The 21,705-nt window shown below is 37.3% G+C and overlaps 1 protein-coding gene across 6 annotated transcripts in view; it reads right to left on the reverse strand.

Annotated features, from left to right (window-relative positions):
- The window catches only part of LOC149814097 (uncharacterized), a 49,058-nt gene extending 34,175 nt beyond the window's left edge, over nt 1-14,883 (reverse strand). For 4 of the 6 annotated variants that reach the window (XM_089989585.1, XM_089989583.1, XM_089989584.1 and 1 more), the window contains exons 1-8: nt 14,686-14,883; nt 12,553-13,212; nt 11,749-11,909; nt 7,155-7,220; nt 5,507-5,624; nt 5,261-5,370; nt 5,081-5,176; nt 1,853-1,976 (exon numbers count right to left, since the gene is read on the reverse strand). In XM_089989585.1, the coding sequence (XP_089845711.1) occupies nt 1,853-1,976; nt 5,081-5,176; nt 5,261-5,370; nt 5,507-5,624; nt 7,155-7,220; nt 11,749-11,909; nt 12,553-12,793 (916 nt within the window). In that variant the 5' untranslated portion in view covers nt 12,794-13,212; nt 14,686-14,883. The remainder of the gene's footprint in view (nt 1-1,852; nt 1,977-5,080; nt 5,177-5,260; nt 5,371-5,506; nt 5,625-7,154; nt 7,221-11,748; nt 11,910-12,552; nt 13,213-14,685) is intronic. The other 2 variants (XR_016427984.1, XM_089989587.1) reach the window with 1 other exon arrangement.
- Between the last annotated feature and the right edge of the window lie 6,822 nt (nt 14,884-21,705).

Consider the following 21,705-nt stretch of genomic DNA (forward strand, 5'->3'; position numbering starts at 1 on the left):
AATGAAAATTATCTAGATATTCAAAGTAACAAACCTACTCAACTAATTATGCATCCCACATAAACAAGCATTGCAGTTTTCTGACCATTTGGAAAATAGAAACGAAATGCACAGCAAGCTAAGGACCACATGGGATGAATGAGGTAGCCGGATGGTTAGGTCATACTATCATAACCGAGGGTTTTGGGTTCGAATCTCATGGGGTAATCAGCCAGCTTGCCTATCAAAAAAAAAAAGTGGAACACAATAAACACTGGAAAGAGATGGTTTTCCTGGAGATCAGGGTGTCTAAGGCAAACCTTGGAAAGAGAGCTAGCAGCCAATTGGGTGCATGACTACAATCAAACAAGGCCAATAATTGACATGGTGGGACTCATAAGCAACTGAATGTGCCCAAATCTGCAGACCAGATGCTGTAACAAAGCAGAAAAGAAGAAATAAGTCACGGAAGAGGCAGATCTTGAGAAGCATCTACTTGTGATGCTCCAAGGCAAGAATAGCAGCATGTACTAGGGGTAGACAAGGTAAGAGGAACAACTGCAACAAGGTTGTGTGAGAATCAGTAATTTGAAACATCCCAGCAATGGTAGCATCCTACTTGTTCAGGTAAGCGAACTTCATATTATGGATGTATAAATTTTTTATATAATGTTATAAATACATGGATTTGACACCTGTACTGAACAATAACGATGCATTGTTTGTTAGACTGTAGGTTTGGGTGCACAAAACCCACATTAAAAACAGCAGCGAAGTATCCAGACAGGAGGATTGAACCAAGCATTTTTTTTTTAATTTATAACCAGAAGAAACCACACCCGGCTAGAAGACCTGGTTGTGCTGGCTCACCTGCCATGCCTACGGTCATCGTGCCGGCAGCGTAAACCTCTGAGGCTAGGACCCCTGCCCCTGGGGCCTATGCTACACATTGGTTGAACCAAGCATATGCTCTCAGCTTATTTTTCTCAGTAAGCCGTGTAAGTGGGCAGTACTATTTGATATGGATTTAGGACAACTGCCATAAGGGACTCAAGCAGCAAAGTCTAGCACCAGATTTGCCTGAAATCAAAAGTGATAGCAACCTGATAAGTCCCCTTCTCTCACACACCTTGGTTCCTCATATAAAATGAGTATAGTTTATGTCAGAATGTGGACATATGTTCTTTTACTTCAAGGGTAACCACATATCAGTTGTGAGCTGCAACCTCAAGGCAACCATACCTACTCATCATTCCTAGGATTTGGGGACTGCTTTTATGTTTCCCTCAAGGAAAAACAATGCCGTGGTTCCAATGTAATTTGAGTTACGTTTTTAAGAACATTGCTCATTTGCATGTCAATTCGTTTCAAAAATCTGGTGCTAAACAGGTAAACGCCCCTCAAAACATGTGATGTGAAAAGAGAAAACGAAAGAAAAAACATGATTTGTAATACCTCCAGCAATACACTATCAACTGCACTGGAATCAGAACCTACTGATAGCCCCCCATCACAAAAATAAGTAATTGATGCAGAAATAATATGACATTCCATATAACATGCAAAGATGCCAAGGACCAGTGCAGTGGAACAGTATTTAAAGCCAGGAGAAAAAAATTTATCATAGATGTAACGTTATCACATAGATAAACAGAATTCAATATCAATATATCTGGAATATTCTCAAATAATGGCTAAAGTCGTAAATCCTACACAGAAAATCTGAGCTTCTTGAGTGGAAGATAAGGCATTTGAATTTGTGATACATGAATTTAGAAACTATGACAAGAACAAGTGCACAAGAAAGCTGATGAAAAGACAACATTAAACCAGCTGTTTTTTATGAGATAAAAGTAAATAAACAGTTAAATACCTTGTCCAGTTCGCAGAATCTCTTTTGTTCCAGTCATCAAATGAGCAAGAAACTTGGATCTTTCTGTGTCATTTGTAAACAAAGAACGCCTTACAGAGGCAAGGCGTACTAAACACTCCAAAGCCTGACAACAATGACAATACAACCTGTCAGTGCTCCTTGAATTTCACAATGGCTATAAACGTGATAAGTTATCAAAATAATAAGTAATAAATAAACCACAGGTATTGCCGGCTCCTTGTTCAAAATAAGGTTCAATCAATGATTTGCAAATTAAGCATATCATTCAGTCAGAATAACAAATAGAACTGCAAACGCATTAAAACAACACATGATTTACAAAAATAAACTGCAATTGAATGAGATCAAAACTCAAAAGTTCAACCATGAATAATCACAACAGCTATTTTCACCACGAGTATGTTTCAGGAAGGAAATTTGAATCCAAATGAAACGAAATTAAAATTGGACATCTACCAATTTAATTATTCAATCATGGAGTACATACATCTTTTTGAATAACAGGACAGAACCAAATGATCATGGGATATGCATATCACTTGCACATTCCTCCTTTTCACTGTGATGGAAAAGGGCCAGATTTCAACAGTTTTCTGATTGCAGTTTGTGGCCAATACTTGGTAAATGGTACATGTAGAGCACACACACTATATGATGTTAATCTCCACCCATGAAAAACATGCTAAAGGATGAAGCCATGAGGCCAGGGAGGATACAAGTAGATCATGGCTTTTTTAAATCTGCTTTCAAATTCCATGGCAGATGTTAGTCTCCTTTGCATAGAAAACATGCTAAAAGATGGAGACACGAAACCCTTTCCAATTTCCAAACACCTAACACCTTTAAAGTTAACGCGAGGATTTTCTGGTGAAAATTTGTTTTTCTTTATAAAAATTTCAAACATGTCAAGCAACCTTTTTCAGTTGTAGTGTTTTTTGTTCTACTCAGTCAAGACCTTTTTTAAGTGTTTCTTAGGAATGTAAATAATGCATTGGCACAATGCGCGCGCGAGAGAGAAAGAGAGAGAGAGAGAGAGAGAGAGAGAGAGAGAGAGAGAGAGGACGCCAACATAATGAAAATGAAAGAGAGATACCTGTGGGCTAATGGAAGTTCGTGACCAGCCATCCTATTGGTTGTAAAACTCTTTTTAGATGGCTAACAGATGTTGGAAAGGTTCCTCAACCAATCCTAGGCTAAGTTAAATAACCAAGTATATGTCTGAAACCTCTAAAAGATCAAACCCTTAAACAAAACACACACACAGACAGTAGTACCTTATAAGTATACTGCACAAAATCCACTCCTTTGTCTTAGTGCCTGCTAATTAATCGAAAAGGAAAATGCTAAAATGTTATTGTGATATTTCTTAGTAATCGCTAATCAATAATAAGAGAAACCTTGTGATTTCTAATGGCGAAGAGTCTAACATAACGTTTGATGAGCCCATCTAGGCACAAAATCAGAACATGTAAGTAGACTATGTTCAGCCCAAAAATCATATAGACCCAGTGTTGGAAAGGATTTACAAAAATTAGATCAAACAGCACCACATAATTTCTCAAGTGAATATATAAGGAAAATGATGTGAGGAAAAAACAAAAGAATTAACCATAAATATATGTATATTGTCAAGGAGGCGACCCAGGCAGTTGGGATGGGGCTTCATGACAACGATGTGACATGTATATTGCCAAGAGGTTTGCTAATCATTTTAATCTTTATTGCTAGTTCTATTCATGTGTTGTCTGGACAGAGAATCTACTCAAAAGGATTAGGTATGGAATAAACCTCTAACATCAATTTCTAACAAAATTCCAAACATATATCAAGTATTATAAATTAGAATGGTTTATTAGTGGACCACAGTAATTGACTCATCAAATACATCCTGCACTTTTTATATGTATGGTGCAAACCAACCCCTGGTGAAACAATTCCAGATGCAACTGTCTTCAGTTTGTCCATAAAATCCTTCTAGAGAGAGTGGCAAATTTTACCATACTTGACTGCATCCTATCAGAATGCACCCAAGAAGAACAAGTTGGACTTTTTGCAAACCTCAGCATGTCAGAAATTAAAAAAGACCCACCAACATCAAACACAAGAAATAATGCAATCAAATTTTACATAAAAACATTTAGTGCATTAATAAACCAATCCAGCCAGTACATGAAATTTTTAATGACATGAGCTGCCATTAACATGCAGAAATGCATCTACTCATGGAAATTTAGAGTTGGATGATTCAACTTCCTTGGGAGCATCTGTTACTCAAGGCCCTTAAAGCAGAGGGAGATGAGTCCACCAGGGGAGAATCTTTTCAGTTTTAACCAAAAGAAAAAGAAAAAAAGACTGAACAAATATTCATTCCTTTCCATGACAAATGTGTTGGTCTCACTATGCTCTCGCATGCAAGACAGATATACTATATAACCACATCACATGTCCGCAGGATTTGAAATTGAAGAGGAAAGATTCATATAAATCACATAATAACAGAAAAAGTGATCAAATAGCTTGTGAATCGACTTAGATTCTTGTTTGTCGCAGATAAACCTTATTATATGGTTTTCTAGTTGCCACAAGCATTCTTTGTACGAATACATACATGCAAAAGCAGAACCCAAACTGCATTTGTGCATATAGTGTACAGGAGAAAAACTGTAATTTCATAAATTTTGCTTTGATCATCAGATAGAAAGGAAACCAAATTGCATCATCAAACAAACTTTGTTTGTATGAATACATACGTGCATGTATAAAAGCAGAACCCAAACAACATCTGTGCATATTGTATACAGGAGAAAAACTGTACAACAACAACAACTACGCCTTCATCCCAAAACAATTGGGGTCAGCGATATGAACCAAAAAAGAAATTCATTTTGGGTCTTCCACATGAATCCTTTTCCTCCAATCATTTCTATCCAATGCCATGTCCTCGGTGAGGTTCAAAGCATTCATATCCTTTCCTATCATCTCCATCCAAGTCTTCCTAGGCCTACCCCGACCTCTTTTAACTATACAGGAGAAAAACTGTAATTTCATAAATTTAATTTCTGATGCTATGATCATCAGATAGAAAGGAAAGCAAACTGCAGATGCTAAATTGGTTACTTTAATGGACCCAGACATAAACTCAATCATCGAAAAGAAAGCAGGAAAACTTTCAGAACATTATAGAATGTCAAAATTAGCTCCACAAACCTCCTTTGACAGAGGGGGCTTAGTGATCGCATAGTAATCAAAGAAGATCTGCAAGGTCTGAGGATCCTCAAGGACTTGTCTCCAAGCCGAAGGAATCTGAGAGCTCACCAAAATTTAAATGTTTATAACGAAAGACCACCAGGTTCCAACCTAGAAAAGACACATTTAGATAAGACATACCTGAACAGTGCCAAGCTCATCTGAGTTTTCATCCAAGGATGTTCCCACAAAGTCAAATGACAAACATTTGAGGGAGAGACTAAGTGCCAAGCCTTTCAATCTGCTGTCAGCTGAAAAGAGCATGAGCAAATTAGAAGAAAAAGACACCAATAAGTTACTTGTGAGAACATCTTGAAATAAAAAGGATGTTCAAGCACCAAGAAAGCAAATTCCAAGCAGCAATTTGGTTCAAATCCATGAGTTTACCATCATTTTTGAGCTGGCATAAAGATGTTAAAGATATCTGGAAAATTTGGAATAAAGCCTGATCTCGAAAAGAGCATGCTACCCGACGATGATGTGCCAAAGGGAACCCAGGGTTCACCTGAAGATACAAGGAAACAGCATGTTGATCACTTCAATCCACTGTTTGAAACCATAAAAGCTCAAAAAGGTGGCACAATGCATAAATTAGCATACAAGGTAAAACAACTAGCTGATCCTTCGTAAGACATAACTGATTTTACCCTGAGATTCTAGGCATATTAAAGGAGTTTCAAAGAATGAAAAGATGGTAAACCTCCCACAAGTAGGAAGCGAATATATGCATTTAGTAAGTAAAGCACATAAACAGCTCTTCTCTAAGTAAAGCACACTAATTACCCTGAGGTGAACCTGTGTAACACCCTCATACACCTTATAGTAACAACCAATCAAATCCAATGCCAAGACAAGGCAAATCCACCTAGAAGATCACCTGAGTTTCCATGATCCAACTAAAGTTACATGATGACAGTCAAGGTCAGTAAATCAACATTTTTAGAAATCTTTTTTTTCCTGGCAGCAACATTAACCTACTATGGCAGTATGGCACAAAAAAGCAACATCAAGAAAATATGATGCAAGCAATCCTTGCTGGCATCTCCAACATCCAGGCAGATTTCATTACTGCATGCAACTGCTAGGAGAACCAAGATGGAACTCCAAAGCAATTTATACCACCAATTTTCTCCCAAGTGGACATCCATAGCTGCAGGAGATATCTATAGGACTATTACAATCAGCTTTTCTCAGAAAATTGATGTTTTTTTTTGCTTCAGGTGAGCTTTATTTCCTTTTCTCTTCCTGCAAAACCCGCTTTCTTAACAGTGCAATCCAACAAACAAATGAAATAGCTAGAAATCAAACAATAAAATTTGTAGCCAATTTTAAGCTACCGGACATGAGCCATGACAATATCTTGGATAGTTCAAGCAGATCTGACTAAATCAATCAAAGAATACAAATTTCAATTTTGAACATTGGGTTACTCAAAGACCCATTTTTATATTGAACGCTCATGAACAGCTTATTAACAATAATGTCCAGATGGAGAACACGTTAAATTTTCTCTTATTTACAGAATGTAATGGATTGAAGCACCACGAAAACTGTAACTATTGGCAATGCCAATACAAGGTGGTTCAGTTAGTTAATGCATCTCAAAGAAAGAATAAGACATGGCGCTGATGATATGATGTTTACAAAGTTATCACATTTATTTTAAGAATCCAAGATCATATTTATAAAGTCAAAGTTAATAACTACATAATCATATCTCATCATAAAGAGTAGGCCAAAGCAAGGCTCAGCACCAACATAAAACAGATTGTCCCTATAATTTAACACACCCATACAATTTGTCAGCCAATATCAATGAGAAATAATGAAAGAATTCATATCAACAATGACAGCATCAAGTGGTTTATAAACTAAGTATCTTTAGAAGTAAGTTGTAACTTTTTTTCATTAACAAAGAAACCAATTCACCAACACCATTCTGTTTCCACGCAATAGTTCAAAAGTCTGTGCAAAAACAAATGAAGATATGTTGAAACTCACAAACATGATATCAAGTTAGATAGCCAGTACTTGCCTGATTCATTTCTGCAACAAGTTGATTCAGAATTTTCAACCCAATAGAATAGTGACCTGATGTTGCCTGAAAAGAGCAGCAAACGTAACCATATATATTGAGTGGCAAGAACTGCAACTTGACTCGAACAATGAAAACAAGGAGAAAAAGGCATACGCAATAGACCGCCAAATGAAGCCAGGGAGATACACTGTGGGAACACATAGAAAATCACTTCTATGTGCACATGTGCTTGCACATGAACAAAATGGCTTGCATGTTACATGAAGCTTGTACATGCATATGCATTTCGTTTCAGTTATATTTGCATGAAGACAAGCATTATAAATCATTTGCTTCAGTGGGTGGGTGGGTGAGTGGGGTCTGTGTGCATGTGGGATTTGCCAGCTTCTTCTGCATGTATATTTATTCAAGTATAACAAAAGAAAGAACAAACAAAGGAGCACAACAAGTTGCCAAAAAAGGCATAGTTTACATAGAGAAAACTACATATAAAATCTTGACAACAAACATAAAAAATGGAGAACTGGAGAAACAAATAAATCATTGAAAAACAAAAGTTGAATTCAAAGAGAACCGTTGATGAGCATTTGATGAAGATAGTTAAAAGATGAGGATCAACCTTTTCTTCCACAAAATGTGAGATAAGGATATTACATATTTAGTTCAGGTTCAGGGTCACCTGAATCCTAAATGAAAATGAGTTGCACATTCAATCATCAATTATCATGGACAGATATCATTTCGCAAATTTCTTACCAGATTAGGATGATATTTGCTTTTTCACAGGATGATGTGGACAATTTTGGAAAAAGAAAATAGAAAATAAAGGGACAAAAGCAGAAAGGATGTCAATGTGTTGTAACAATAAAAAGTACAAACTACAAATAAGTGCCAGGCTATCAGCATGGAGACACGGGTTCAAGCCCTGACTCTTGCAGAAATTCAGAAAGAAAGAACTGACAGCAGCATGCCCCTCCATAGCACCCTGGAGTATAGTGACTGAAGTAGGCATTGCCCTTTTCTAAACCATAGTCACAAATATCAATATCAGCTATATCTCAGCGAGGCTATTTCTCACGATATTATAGGTTTGGTGATAAATCTTGAAAAAATCTTGGTGCTTAAAAAATAACAAAAATAAGTAAGAAAATATCATGTTTAGGCAAAAAATACATAAATAATAAAAGAAATAAGTAAAAAATGTAAAAGAAAGAAGAAAAACATATTTAAAATGTAAAAAATAAATAAATAATTGTAAAACTAATTGATAATATCGCAATATTATCAAATTGGTGATATTTTACCGAAGGTTGTCCGTATCGTATCGTGTCGTACGATACATATCGTTACTTTTGGGGTTTACGATACGATACACACTCGTATCGCGATACGAATGTGTATTGTACCCGTATCGTACAATACACTCTTGTATCGTGTTATATCGTATGATACAGGGCGTATTGTACGATATACCTTTGGCGTACTTTAAAAAGCACAGATTTTTTTTTCATTTTGGGTTTTAAATACCTTTTGAGGGGCAACTTCTCCATTTGTCTAGAGGCCATTAGAAATGCATTTTCACTATTTTTTCACCCAAATAAGTGAGTTAAGATAAAAAAAATGCATTTTCATCATTTTTTCAATCAAAAAAATGGGTTAAGGAAAAAAAATTATTATGAGTAAAATTACAAGGCTACACTCCAAAAAAACATTGCCTTATTCAAGGTAGAAATCAGGCCCCACACTCCTCCAACAAAGATGGCATAAGATGATCCAGCATAGCAATGGGGTACTCAAGTAATGAATAGAAACCGATTGAAAATCGAGTGCAACTACTCTCATAATATTTTTGTTTATGTAGTATGAAAGTATGAGTCTTATGGCATGTTCTTAATTGTAAGATATTTAATATTTTGCATTGTTCTTGTGAGATAGTTGATGTTTGATGATGTTTTATGAAGCTCAAATTGACATAAATGTTTCATATGTGATTTTATGGTTGTATTTTGTGTAATTCATCACTATTTGATGTGATATGATTTTTTTAGCATTTTTACTATTTTTTATGATTTTTTATAATGTTTTTTATTTTTTTAGATTTTCTAAAAAATTCATTAAAAATTATGATACGTTTACGATATGATACGATACAATACAGTATTACTATTGGCCCGATCGATACGAACGATATGCTACTTACAACCTTGATTTACCTATATTACCATTTGTTGAATTTACAGCTATGATATCGCAATCTATGTCACATGGGTAGCCGTAGCCATGCCGACACAACAAGACACTGGTACGAGTACCGCACGGCGTGCAGGTATGCCATGGGTTGGGTCCAAGCTAGCGTTGGGTTGGGTCCAAGCTAGTGTTGGGTCGGGTCCAACCCGAACCCGACCCAACAAAAGATTGCGGTGTTTTTTACTTTCTCTCTTTCTCTTTTCCCTAACCCACCCCTCTTGTTTACGACTTTACTCCCTCTCTTTCTCTCTCATCCCCCTCCCCCCCCCCCCTTTGGTTTACCCCTGCTCTTGTTCTTTTTTTTGGGTGTTGACTTGGGTAGGGAGGGAAACGAGAGAGAGGGGGTAAACTAGAGTAGGGATGGCAGTGGACCGGGGCGGGGGAAAGCGTAAGTCCATCCTCGCCTCCATCCCCGCACGGGTTTTGATTTTAACCTTCATCCCCGCCTCTATCCCGGGTCCAAACCGGGCAAGGCGGGTGGGGGGCCATTTCCCCCAATCCACGGCCATCCCTAAACCAAAAGGGTGGGGAGGTACCTACCTCCTCCTTTCTTCTTCTTCTTCTTCTTCTTCTTCTTCTTCTTCTTCTTCTTCTTCTTCTTCTTCTTCTTCTTCTTCTTCTTCTTCTTATACAAAGAGAGAGAGAGGGTATGGGGTCCTACTCTTCCTTCATGTGTGTGTGTGTGTGTGTGTGTATATATATAGAGAGAGAGAGAGAGGCAGTGGGAATGGGGTTACAAAGTACCCCTTCACTTTTACAATAAAAGAAAAACACCCTCTTTTTTTTAAATCATTTTACCCCTTCTTTCTCTTACATTTAAAATACACACATATATGTATAGCCATGTCCCTGTACCCACATTTTTTGAACTTACCGTGTCATACTCATACCCATGTGGCATTGATCGTGATATTTTGAAAATATCGCCGATATCTGTGACTAGTTCTGGACACAATTTTATCACTATCTAGGGTACATCTTACAAGGGATCTCTTAACTGCAGGGTAATATGATATTGTAGTAGCCAACCAAAGGGTAAACTTGACAGGAGAAATAATAAGGTATATTTCAACTAACCAAGACAAGCCAGAGTGCATTTTTATGACAGTTTTCCAAATACTAGTGAACTTCTTGAAAAGTTGAAAAGATGGGTAACATTTTTTGAATTTATCTATTAAGTATTAACAAGTCACTAGTTCCCTGTCTATACAATGCATGTGCAAGTCTGAAACATGCAAGGATCATAACTGCCAAAGCCCTGAAACGTGTACCATTTACTAGGTAGCACAAAAACTAGTTGCCAGCCAACCAGCTAGGCTTTTTCATTGAAATACAACCTAAAGCTAATTTTTCCATGGTTATCACACCTAGACTGAGAGAAAATTGCACCCAAGATTTTCCAGATTTTCAAAACAGCTTTCATGAGGAAGAACTTCCATGACCTGGATCTAGCAAGTTTTTCCCCTTTTCCCTTTGATCCACCCCTTCCTGTCAAACCAACCAAAGCGTTGAAGCCAGAGCACATGAGAGTACAAAGTGTAAACACAGAAACACTCAAAGAGTGTCATGTTTTTTTTCTTTTTTGAAGAACACCCAATCAATGACATATATGCAGCAATGAAAAAACTATCTTTTAGGTATTGATGCTTGAGACAGTGGACAGAGATGAATCTTCCCGGGCGACATGCTACTAATGCTATAGGCTCTGGTGCCAACCTTGCATATTAAGTATCATAATTAACTATAGGATCTAACTGCAACTTAAATTGCTGGTGATATTTCTAGTCATTTCTATGGTGAACTAACAAAGTTCTTTTCTATATTAGCTACTAGAACCATAAGCCGCACTATACTTGACTTCACCTAAACATACATCACACATTCAATACTATGCGGATAATTTTCACTTAATACTTGTTGACTAATGTGATAACCTCCTTGTCTTCCATCTGTACCATCGAAACCCAAAAATCAGTTGAAACATCATCAAAAGCTACAGCAGCAAAACATATATCAACTACCAAAGAACAATGAATAAGATACAATACGACAATGAATGTGTAATGGAGCAAGCTCCATCTGGAAAGCTCCTTACATGTAATTAACTCATGAACTAAGACCAGTTTCATTAAAGAATGCAAGTGAGGCCATGTCTTCTTGAACATTAAATGATCTCTTCAGACACAAAATATACTATCTAATAAAAGATATAGACGGATAAAATTCTTTCCAAGTTAAAACGACAGGCTAAGCAAAGACAAGCATTCATTTTGAAGGAAAGAACAGGGCCTACATTATCTTATAAGTACATCTCATGAATATGGAGAAAATGAATTCACGTCACCTGACTCAAGAAGTTCATTGATTCTTTAACCACCTCCCTAAATCTATCATCATCATGCCATCCAAGTTTTGTAACGCGACAAAACAGTTGAATCAGAGAGGCAGTAACAAAAGGTTGCAACTCAGGTCCTCTGGTGGCCAGGTAGCTGATCAAGTAGTTTCCTTGAAGTAAATTAAGACAGAACAATTATGAAAGGAAATGGAATTGACAAAACCTAGCATACTATTATATATACCCAAAGAAATAAATAAACGATTGTCATTGAGGCTAATATGACAAGCTAAAAGTCATAATAAGTTCATGCTCAATCAGAGATGCTGAAACAAAAAAGGCTGCAACTCAGGTCCTCTGTGTAGCCAGGTAGCTGGTCATGTGGTTTCCTTGAAGTAAATCAAAACAGCACAATTATGAAAAAAATAGAACAGACAAAATTCCTAACATATTATATACACTAAAAAAATATACAAATATTGCCATTGAGGTTAACATGACAGGCTAAAAGTCATGACGGGTTCACGTTAAAGATGAACCCCAAGACAATGTTACATGATCAACAAAAGGAAAAAACTTGTCTAGAACAGGATAGTTCAACTTTGAGAATCAACACACTACTTATCAACGTTAGGAACCAACATGGCATCTGCTGTAATCAAGACATCCACATTGTACTAACAAGCAATAAAGACAAAATTTGGATGGCAATCTACAAGTAATCGCAGACAACAAGCAGCATGTATTATAAATCACCTAAAAGGTATAATAGCTTTAAACACAACTAAAAGATATACGTGAATAAAACATTACTGAGGTCAAGTCGCAGCTGCAAAGAAAGACTGTGCTCTGTCACTTGCTTCAACAAGCTTGAACTTGCCAAAACAAGCGCATAAGAAGAAACTGCATTGTCTAGAATGTATTGGCATTGTGAGATGTAGTCAGTATTAACTGACAGGCACTTTAATGTGCTCTCGGCATGAGCCCTTTCAGCTGAATCCTGTGAATTATACAGCCTTTCGCATAGTGCTTCAAGTTGTGCTAAGCCCTCCATTGATTGGAAACAGAGGATTTCCCAACAGTCAAGTAATTAAGAATCCACCATTAAACATTGTCGAGCTAAACACTTTCCCATAAACAATTTATAAAAAGCTAAAAGATCCCAGAAAATGTTGTTAAATTTTTATTAGAAAGGATTTCGTAATTTTCTCCCAGCTCAAATTCAAACTATCACATTTGCTGACCAAAGTGAAGAGCTGATATGAATATAACTACCACAAGAAATGTTGCATTATATACAAAATTATGTGACAGTATGTTCCATTGCAACAATTTTTCATATTAAACAATTGCCATGATATGGTCAAATCCAAAAGGGGAGATCAAGCATGAAGCCACCCATCGCTGCTACACATAAAATATGCTGCAACAAATGTACTGGCCCAACACAAAAGGAATCCTTCTTGATCAATCCTGAAATAAAACAATAAAATGCAAGGTCAATAACATTTAGCTATTTACCAAATCAAAAGCAACCATAATAACATTACTAGCATCACCAAGCCAACTCTGTAAACATGATCCGTGTGCTTCTAAAAGTGAACAAAAATTTTGTCACTTAAACAAAAGATATCTGGTAGAAAACAGAAACGCATCAGAAATTTAAATCAATGTCCCATAATATCATCAGACACACCAAAATGTCATGAAGTGAAGAAACAATTGCAATTCACAAGTTCAGGCAAGCTTATCAGTAAACTTCATAACTACATGGCAGAAGTAAACACAGTACACGCACTCAACCACATCTTACTCAGTCTAGCATGCACACAAAACGTAAAGTATTGCTTGGACACAATGACCTCGAATTCCATGGGAGTTGGATTTCATAAGCCATTGATGCCAAACTTGGGTGTCTGATTCCAATATTCATATTAGAAAGACTAAGATTTTGATTCTTGATTACTTGGATGAAAGTTTGAAGCTTAGAATTGTTTTGGGGAAAGCAAATTCCAGAAGTGAAGTCAACCGAACATATGATTTTCTGAGTCTATCCAGGTAATCCAAACAAACCCTGATAAACTACATGAGCTAAAACGGATCATAGCAAATGGAGAAGGGCTGATAGAGTGTTCCAGCCAGAAACATCAGGGTTCCAAGATTCAAACAGCAAGCAATTTCAACGTCTATCTGTGCTATACTTTGACACCCATCAACGGTGTTAGAGCCATTAATCCTATTATTGCATTATCAACATTCCTTTTAGGAATAAATTTCACGACCATCATCGGTATTTTGGCCAGTAAGCCCATATTACATTACTTGACATCCCTCAATTAACCTTCCATCAACCCTATTCGTCCACTAATCCTGTGACTGCACTACTTGCCATCGTTTTCTTTTTAATTGAAATACACGATTTCCCATCTGAATCGTATACAGAAAATACCCATTCAGATATCATATTCTTCGGTGCAAATCATCTAAAAGAATGATAAGATCGACACAATGACTGGAAACCAAACAAGAAATAATTGATCTAAAAATAACAAATATAAAGGGTAGCGAAAAAGTTGATGTATACCCAAGTGAGACAAACATGCAGACATTATGAGAGAGGGGGAGAGATAGAAAGGATGAAAACAACAAAACAGAAATAGATCTACTCAACAAAAACCCACTTGGATCAGAAATCAAAGTTACGAATCCGTTTCAGATAAACACAGGCACCAACAAACTGCAGAAACAACAGGAAACCGGGGGGGGGGGGGGGGGATTCGAAGATTAACGATTCATGCACGGGCTCAGACCAACAAAATCAAGCAAGCAATCACGATTTTCGCAGCGAAGAAGCCGTCGCTGCGTCCAATCCCAATCCCAAATAAACTAAACACAGATCAAGGATTGAGCAAAAAAAAGAAGAAGAAAGAGGAAAGAAGTTCTTACAGGGCAAAGGGCGAGCATTGGGAATTCGAGAGCGATGAAATCTTCGTTCGCAAGAATGCGCCACTATTCTCCCATTTTTCTCATTCGATTTGTGGTGATCGGATGCCCTAGAAATCCTCTGAGAGATAGAGGGTGGAATTTTTAGGGAAAACAAAGGGATAAACCTAGCGCTCGATCGACTTGTGAGGGAAGGCAAATTGCGGGTTGCCCACTCGATTTATACGCCGAAAATCTCGCTGTTATTTCCTCTCTCTTTTTCCTTTATAAAAAGGGCAAAAAAACTTTTTTTTTTTGCTTTTTATTGGTTCTTGCCGTAATTGGAGGATGGCACTCACAGTAATCTGGACTCAAATAAATACTGGAAGTCTCCTTTTGCCACCTGGAAATATTTAGAAAACTTTGCTTTGTATATCCTTAATAATTTTAAAATACCAAAAGCATCCGTTATTTTTTTCGCGCTGGCAGCCATGTAATTGGGACTTTATTTTTAAGTTACATTTCTAATAACTGTGTTATTATGATGGTGTCGTTTGACTATGATCTGAAGGCTCAATCGATTCGATTTTGCAATCTATGGCTGTATAAAAGGAAAGTTGACACCGATACAAAGTTTTGAGCTATTTTACAAAGCAGGAACATCCTCGTTTTCATGAGTCGTGAGTCATTGATTTTTCATTATAATGAAAATTGAATCTTTGTTTTATTTTGTTAGGCAATCCTCGTTTTCGTGAGTCGTGAGCCATTAATTTTTCATTAATGAAAAAATAATCTTTTTTTTTTATACGCAAGCTGGGGTAAGACGGACCCTACCAGATATCTCTTAAGCCCCATGTAACTGAGGGATTGGAACTTAGGCCATCAGCTTGGCACAGGACCTAGCTGAAAATTGAATCTTGGAGATGATAAGATAAACCTACTATATAATAAATCATCATGATAAATACATTGTACCGTTAGAACCTACATTTGGTAGCTAGATCCATTAAAACAAGAATGTGTATCACCATCTCTACTCATAACCATAACAGACTCTCTCTCTCTCTCTCTCTCTCTCTCTCTCTCTATATATATATATATATATATATATATATATATATATATATATATATATATATATATATATATATATATATATTAGGAGTCAAAACTTATAGGTACAACTTCCGTAGTTATGATATCGTAGATGTGATCCATATGTTTTATTTAAAAAAAACAAGTCTTTAGCATGTTTTTTTTTATCAAAGAAATATGTTTTCTAACTGCAAAAATAAATGGCATTGATTTTTCTATTTGTCAAACAAACTTCTTCATACATAAGAATCTGGTGATCGAGGGCTGATTTGATAGTTACAGGAAGCTTCCTAGATAAATGGGAAGCTGGCTTCCCATAAACTTGCTTAGGAAGTGTGATACTTCTTGTTTCCTAAACTTGACGAAAATGTTGATTCTCCAACTATTCTCCTATGTTTTCCACATATTTCATCTATCTTTTTTTATATGTATTCTCACTTCACTTTTCATGTTTTTTATGTGTTTTCTTTCACGCTTCTCTTCTCGCTCACTTTCACATGCTTTCTTTACATTGATAGTCATTATTTCTAACACTAAAAACAATGAAATTTAACAATAATCACTTTTATTTTAGTTTTTATCTGCATTTCATTTTGAATTGCATTCAATTCTTATGATGCTTTTTTTTATTCCCGACTTCTGGCTTACGTTTCTCTTGTTGTTTTGCTCTTCTACTTCTTAGTCTAGCAACCTTGGTTAATCCTAACTAAACAATATATGAAAATTACATCTAATATGATAGATTGAGTTGAAACAAGTTGCACCTATGACATTGATACCATGTGAACTTTTATACCAAAGACTTCTCTCGCTCTTACACACATATATAGGTAGGGATGGCAGTGGACCAGGGTCTCCACCCCCGCCCCATTTCAAAATCTAAACCTTCATCCCCGCCTTCATCCCAGCATGGGGATGGATTTTAACCTCCACCCCCGCCTTCATCCCCATTTCATGTCCTCCATCCCAAGTCCAAACGGGCGGGGTGGGGGCCCATTTCCCCTCGGTCTATAGTCATTCTTTAAAGGATTGGGGACAGGGCGGGGTGGGGGAACGCGTAAGTCCATCCCCGCACGGGGATATATTTTAACCTTCATCCCCGCCTCCATCCCTGTTTCATGCCCTTCATCCTTGGTCCAAACGGGGCGAGGCGGGGCCCCAATCCACTGCCATCCCTATATATAGGGTCACTAGAATATGTTATCTGAATATATTTAAATCATAGTGTGAACTAGGCATTCCTGGCATTTTTTTGCAAATCCAACCCTGCATATGCATTCGGCATGGTCCGTTTGCCAATAATTGATTGTTAGATCATGTATTTTTAATGAAAATATGTGAATTTTTTTTGTTTTAATATTTACAAAAATTCTAACATGTTGAATTTAAAGTCCCAAAAGATCCTCTTATGCATTGAATGATTGAAGTTGTTTCTACAAAACCAAACATCTAGATCACATCCTTATGGTGAAATCAATAAAAATATGAGTGTATATATATATATATATATATATATATATATATACACGCACAAGTGCAGACACATACACGCAACCTCCAATATCTTGATTGCAAATATGTTGAGGTTTTATGAACATTTTCTAAAAACATGAGATTTTATCTTATCAAGAATATCCAAAATCGGGATGTGACTAGTTTGCGCCAAGGTGAATCGCTTGGTGATTTCTATGGTCCTTAATTCAATCATAGAAGAAACCGCAAACTTGGCAATGAACTCGGTTGGGTTGGGTTATTCATTACAATTTACAAAGCGTGAAAGTTGTGGTTGTGAGTTGTACGGATTTCATTTGTTGTCTCACGTTTACATGTCATTGTTGTTTCTAAATTTAATGCCCATCCTATCCTTAAAATAAGTCTCCTTTTTTTAATAGCAGTAAGTAGTTTGGGTCTTTGTTGGAGGCCATTCATTGTTGTGTCAAACAAATCAAAACTTATAACCTTCTCAATCCCAAACTCTTTTTTTTTATAGAGAAAGTTGAGGTTAGGCACACTCCTACCTGTCATGCAACCATACATCTAAGATTCAAACTCGCAACGTCCCAACACATGGTGACATGCACTAATTGCTTCAGCCAGACAAGTGGAGCCTTGTTGGTTCTTAATGCCAAACTTAACCATGTAGCAACCATTAGTTTATTGCATCCATGATGTGTTCATCGTGATTTGACATGATATCACAGGGACATGTCATTTTGAGAGTGAGTCTTGAGAACTACGTGATTAGAGTACGTCATTTTGGTAGTGTATCCTTGGTTACCTGAGTCGACACGCTAGACACTAACTGACACCCATGAATAATATTTTAATTTTTAAAAAATGTAATATCTATAATATTATTTTAATAAAATTATATTTTTTAACATTAAAAAATGAAATTGTTAAGAAAAATTGTATGAGCTTATAACAAATCGCACATTATAGGTTGTCTTAGGTTTAGGCCCTCCTTAGGTGATCTAATTTTGTTGGGCCTTGTGGTATCTCATATGGTATGGTATTCTCATTTGAAGAAACCTCTTGCTTTTATCTATCATTTTTTTATTCTATGATGGACTGAATTGGAAAGAAACCCCTAGGTGGTTACAATTAGGTTATAGTCTTCAAACCTTATATAGTGGCCCTCTCTTCAGACTCTCCATCAATAACAGGAGAGATCAATTCATCTCTCATTAGGTTTAGATAAAGGAAAATGGCCACGTATACAGGTTATGAAAGATCAGACCCGCTAATGATCTACCGGAGCGCTAATGGATTCAGGTATGCTTTTTCATTAAGATTCAGTTTGTATTTTGTTTTTCAACGGTTTAGCGTGAACATGTTTGATGGTCCTTTTAGTTTTTCGATGGATTTAAAATCCAACAATTGGTATCAGAGCGACATGATCTCGTTAAATCGTTGAAACATGATTTTGCCATTATATGTTCTTTGTTGGGTCACTGGAATCCCATCAAATTCGATCTTTTCCTTTTTTTAAATGTCGGCATTAGAAACTAATAAAAAAAACTTTGTTTGCCGCGATTGACGACGTCGTTGGAGAACTGATGGGACTAGCATTCAGCAGCTTGTCAGACATCGCCTGGCCCTTGGCGCAAGCACCGTTGGGTGCCTGCACAGTTTTAAGACAGTGGGAGGATCGAACGATCCTCTTGACACTTTTGTTGGTTCGATGAGGGTTGGACCCCCTCTCCCCCCCCCCCCCACCCCCACCCCCACCCCCCACTTTTTTGGTTTTTCATCAGAGCATTCATCGTTCGACTGCACCTGAAGAGAGGGAGGGTGGGTTTGGCCCTCCCACTCTAGATTAGGATAGTGGAGGGGCCGATCGGCTCCTTCTCGTTTCAGTTTTGGTCAGTGGAAGAGCCAATCGGCCCTTCCACATTTCAGGGGACTGGGGCGGGCGTTGGCTAGGCCACAGCTGGATCACCCTCGCTGGACGTCGACCGGTGCATGATGGTGGTGGTCTAGGCATCCAGATCCCCCCCCCCCTCCCACCTATTCGGTTTCGATTACAGGAAGGGTGGCTCGACCCTTCCATCTTTCAGGAGACCAGGGCGGGTGTCAGCTGAGCCACCGCCTAATCACCCTCAATGAAAGTCGACCGACAATGGTGGTCTGGGCATTCAGATTGCTTAGCCAACCTCAGCTTCATTTTCGGTTACAAGAATGGTCATTCAACCCTTCCATCTTTCAAGCAACGGGGACGGGGGTGCCGACTGCCCCCCTGACTGTTCACCCACACCGAACGTCGGATGATGTCCGACGATGGTGGCTGGGGCATTCGGTTCGCCCCAGCCACCGGTGGGTGACCGGATCTGATAGCCACCCGATGGCAGGGGCATCCGGTTCGCCCCAGTTGCTGCCTAGGTGGTTCGGGACCGGTTACTTCTAGCGATGGTGATGGGGCATTCAGTTTGCCCTAGTCACCATCGTCGGGTGGTTCGGGGTCGGCGGAAACTGACACTCAATTCAGGCACAACCCAAGAAGGCAACAATTGGGGTCATGCTCGGCCTCCAAGGGTCATACTGAGTTCACCAGTGGAGCGACCTGGTTTGGTCCCCATTTAAGTTAAGGGACCAGACCAGTTCGGGTGGAACTTGACCCATGCTAGGTCAGGTATGACTTGACTCGAGGGCCTAGCCCACACACGGTGATGATTATTTGGGTCTAGTCTGATCCCCATTGGCTGAACTCTCGCATATGCTTTAAAACTCATAAAAAAATGGGGACATAAAAATTTTCTATGATATTAAGGGTTGTTAAGTATACATTTTGGGTTCATTTTAGAGGGTTGTCTTTGGTTACTTTTCAATCCTATACGGATTATGATTATGTTTTCTTTTTATTCATATGCATGTATTGACGTATTTAACCATGATATTCTTTTCAGTTTAAAGGATCTGATATTATAAATTGAATTGATTGAAACAATATGTTGCCAAAGTAACCTCTATTATGTAGATTAGCTCGTTTTGAAATATTGTGATGTTTATATGTTTCAAGTTCACGTGAATAGTGATCAGACCAAAGAAAGTTAAATATTTGGTCGAGCCCAAATGTATATTTTTTAGTAATAAATATGAAATAATTATATAAATTTTTATGTAAATAATGAGTTGGTCCAAAGAAAGGCTCACAGTTTGATATGATTAATTGTCCATGTTTGATTATTGTATTGAAAGTACCACTTACAAGTTGACATTTTTATTCAAAGACTAAATGTCAATGTTATGCTGGATATCTTATGATGGGTTTCACCATATTTTAAATATGTTATTTTATATTAATGCATGTGGATATGTATGTTAATTGTGAGCTTGTTTTGTTCTTGATTCAGCTCATACTTCTGCTTCTTCGATATCTGCAAACATTATTTTCATCCATATTTTGAGTGGTTCTAATTTCAAAAATTGGAAAAAGAACATTATGATTGTTCTCAGATGTATGAACTTGGATCTTGCATTACGAGATGATCAACCACCTGCTCTTACGAATAAGAGTTTCACTAAGGACAAAAAAAACTCTGAGCGGTGGAATTGATCCATTTGCATGAGTCTCATGATCATGAAACGTGCAATTCCTAGAACCTTCAGGGGCACTATTTGTTAAGAGGTTAATGTTAAAGGGTTCCTTGAAGAAATCAAAAAGCATTTTGCTAAAAATGAAAAGGCTGAGGCATGCATTATTCTTTCGTGTCTTGTTTCAATGAGGTATAAAGGTAAAGGGAACATTGAAGAGTATATTATGGAAATATCTCATCCTACTTTGAAACTAAAGGCACTAAAGTTAGAGTTGTCTGAGGGCTTACTCATACACTTTAGTTTGAATATCCCTTTTTGCACAATACAGTCAGTTTAATATCATTTATAACTGGTAGAAGGATAAATAGACTCTTAATGAGTTCATTTTACACGGTGTGCAAGAAAATGATTGGATATAGCAAGAGAAGACATAAAGTGGTCATTTGGCAGTAGCCTCTAAGGACAAGTTTAAGAGAAAAAAAATGACTAAGAAAGCGGCAGTGGATCCTCAAATGCAAAAAAAAAAAAAAGACATCAGGATCCAAAGTTCACTTGTTTCTTTTCCAAATATGAGGGTCATATGAAGAAGGATTGTACCAAATATCATGTTTGACGTGAAAAGAAAGGTACGATTATTGCTTTGGTTTGTTCTAAGATTAATTTAACTTATGTACCCAAACATAATTGGTGGATGAATTCTGGTGCTACCGCTCACATAAGTGTGTCTATGAAGGGTTGCCTAAGTTGTCAAACACCAATTGATGCTGAAACATTCATCTATGTGGGCGATGGAAAATCAATTAAAGTTGATGTACTAGGGATATTTAGGTTACTTTAAAGACTGAAAATTATTTAGATTTGAAAGAAACATATATTGTACTGTCTTTTAAATGGAATTTGGTTTCTAATTCC

The sequence above is a fragment of the Nuphar pumila genome, chromosome 15, assembly GCF_984573655.1.
Source record: "Nuphar pumila chromosome 15, dmNupPumi1.hap1.1, whole genome shotgun sequence".
NCBI classification, from domain to species: domain Eukaryota; kingdom Viridiplantae; phylum Streptophyta; class Magnoliopsida; order Nymphaeales; family Nymphaeaceae; genus Nuphar; species Nuphar pumila.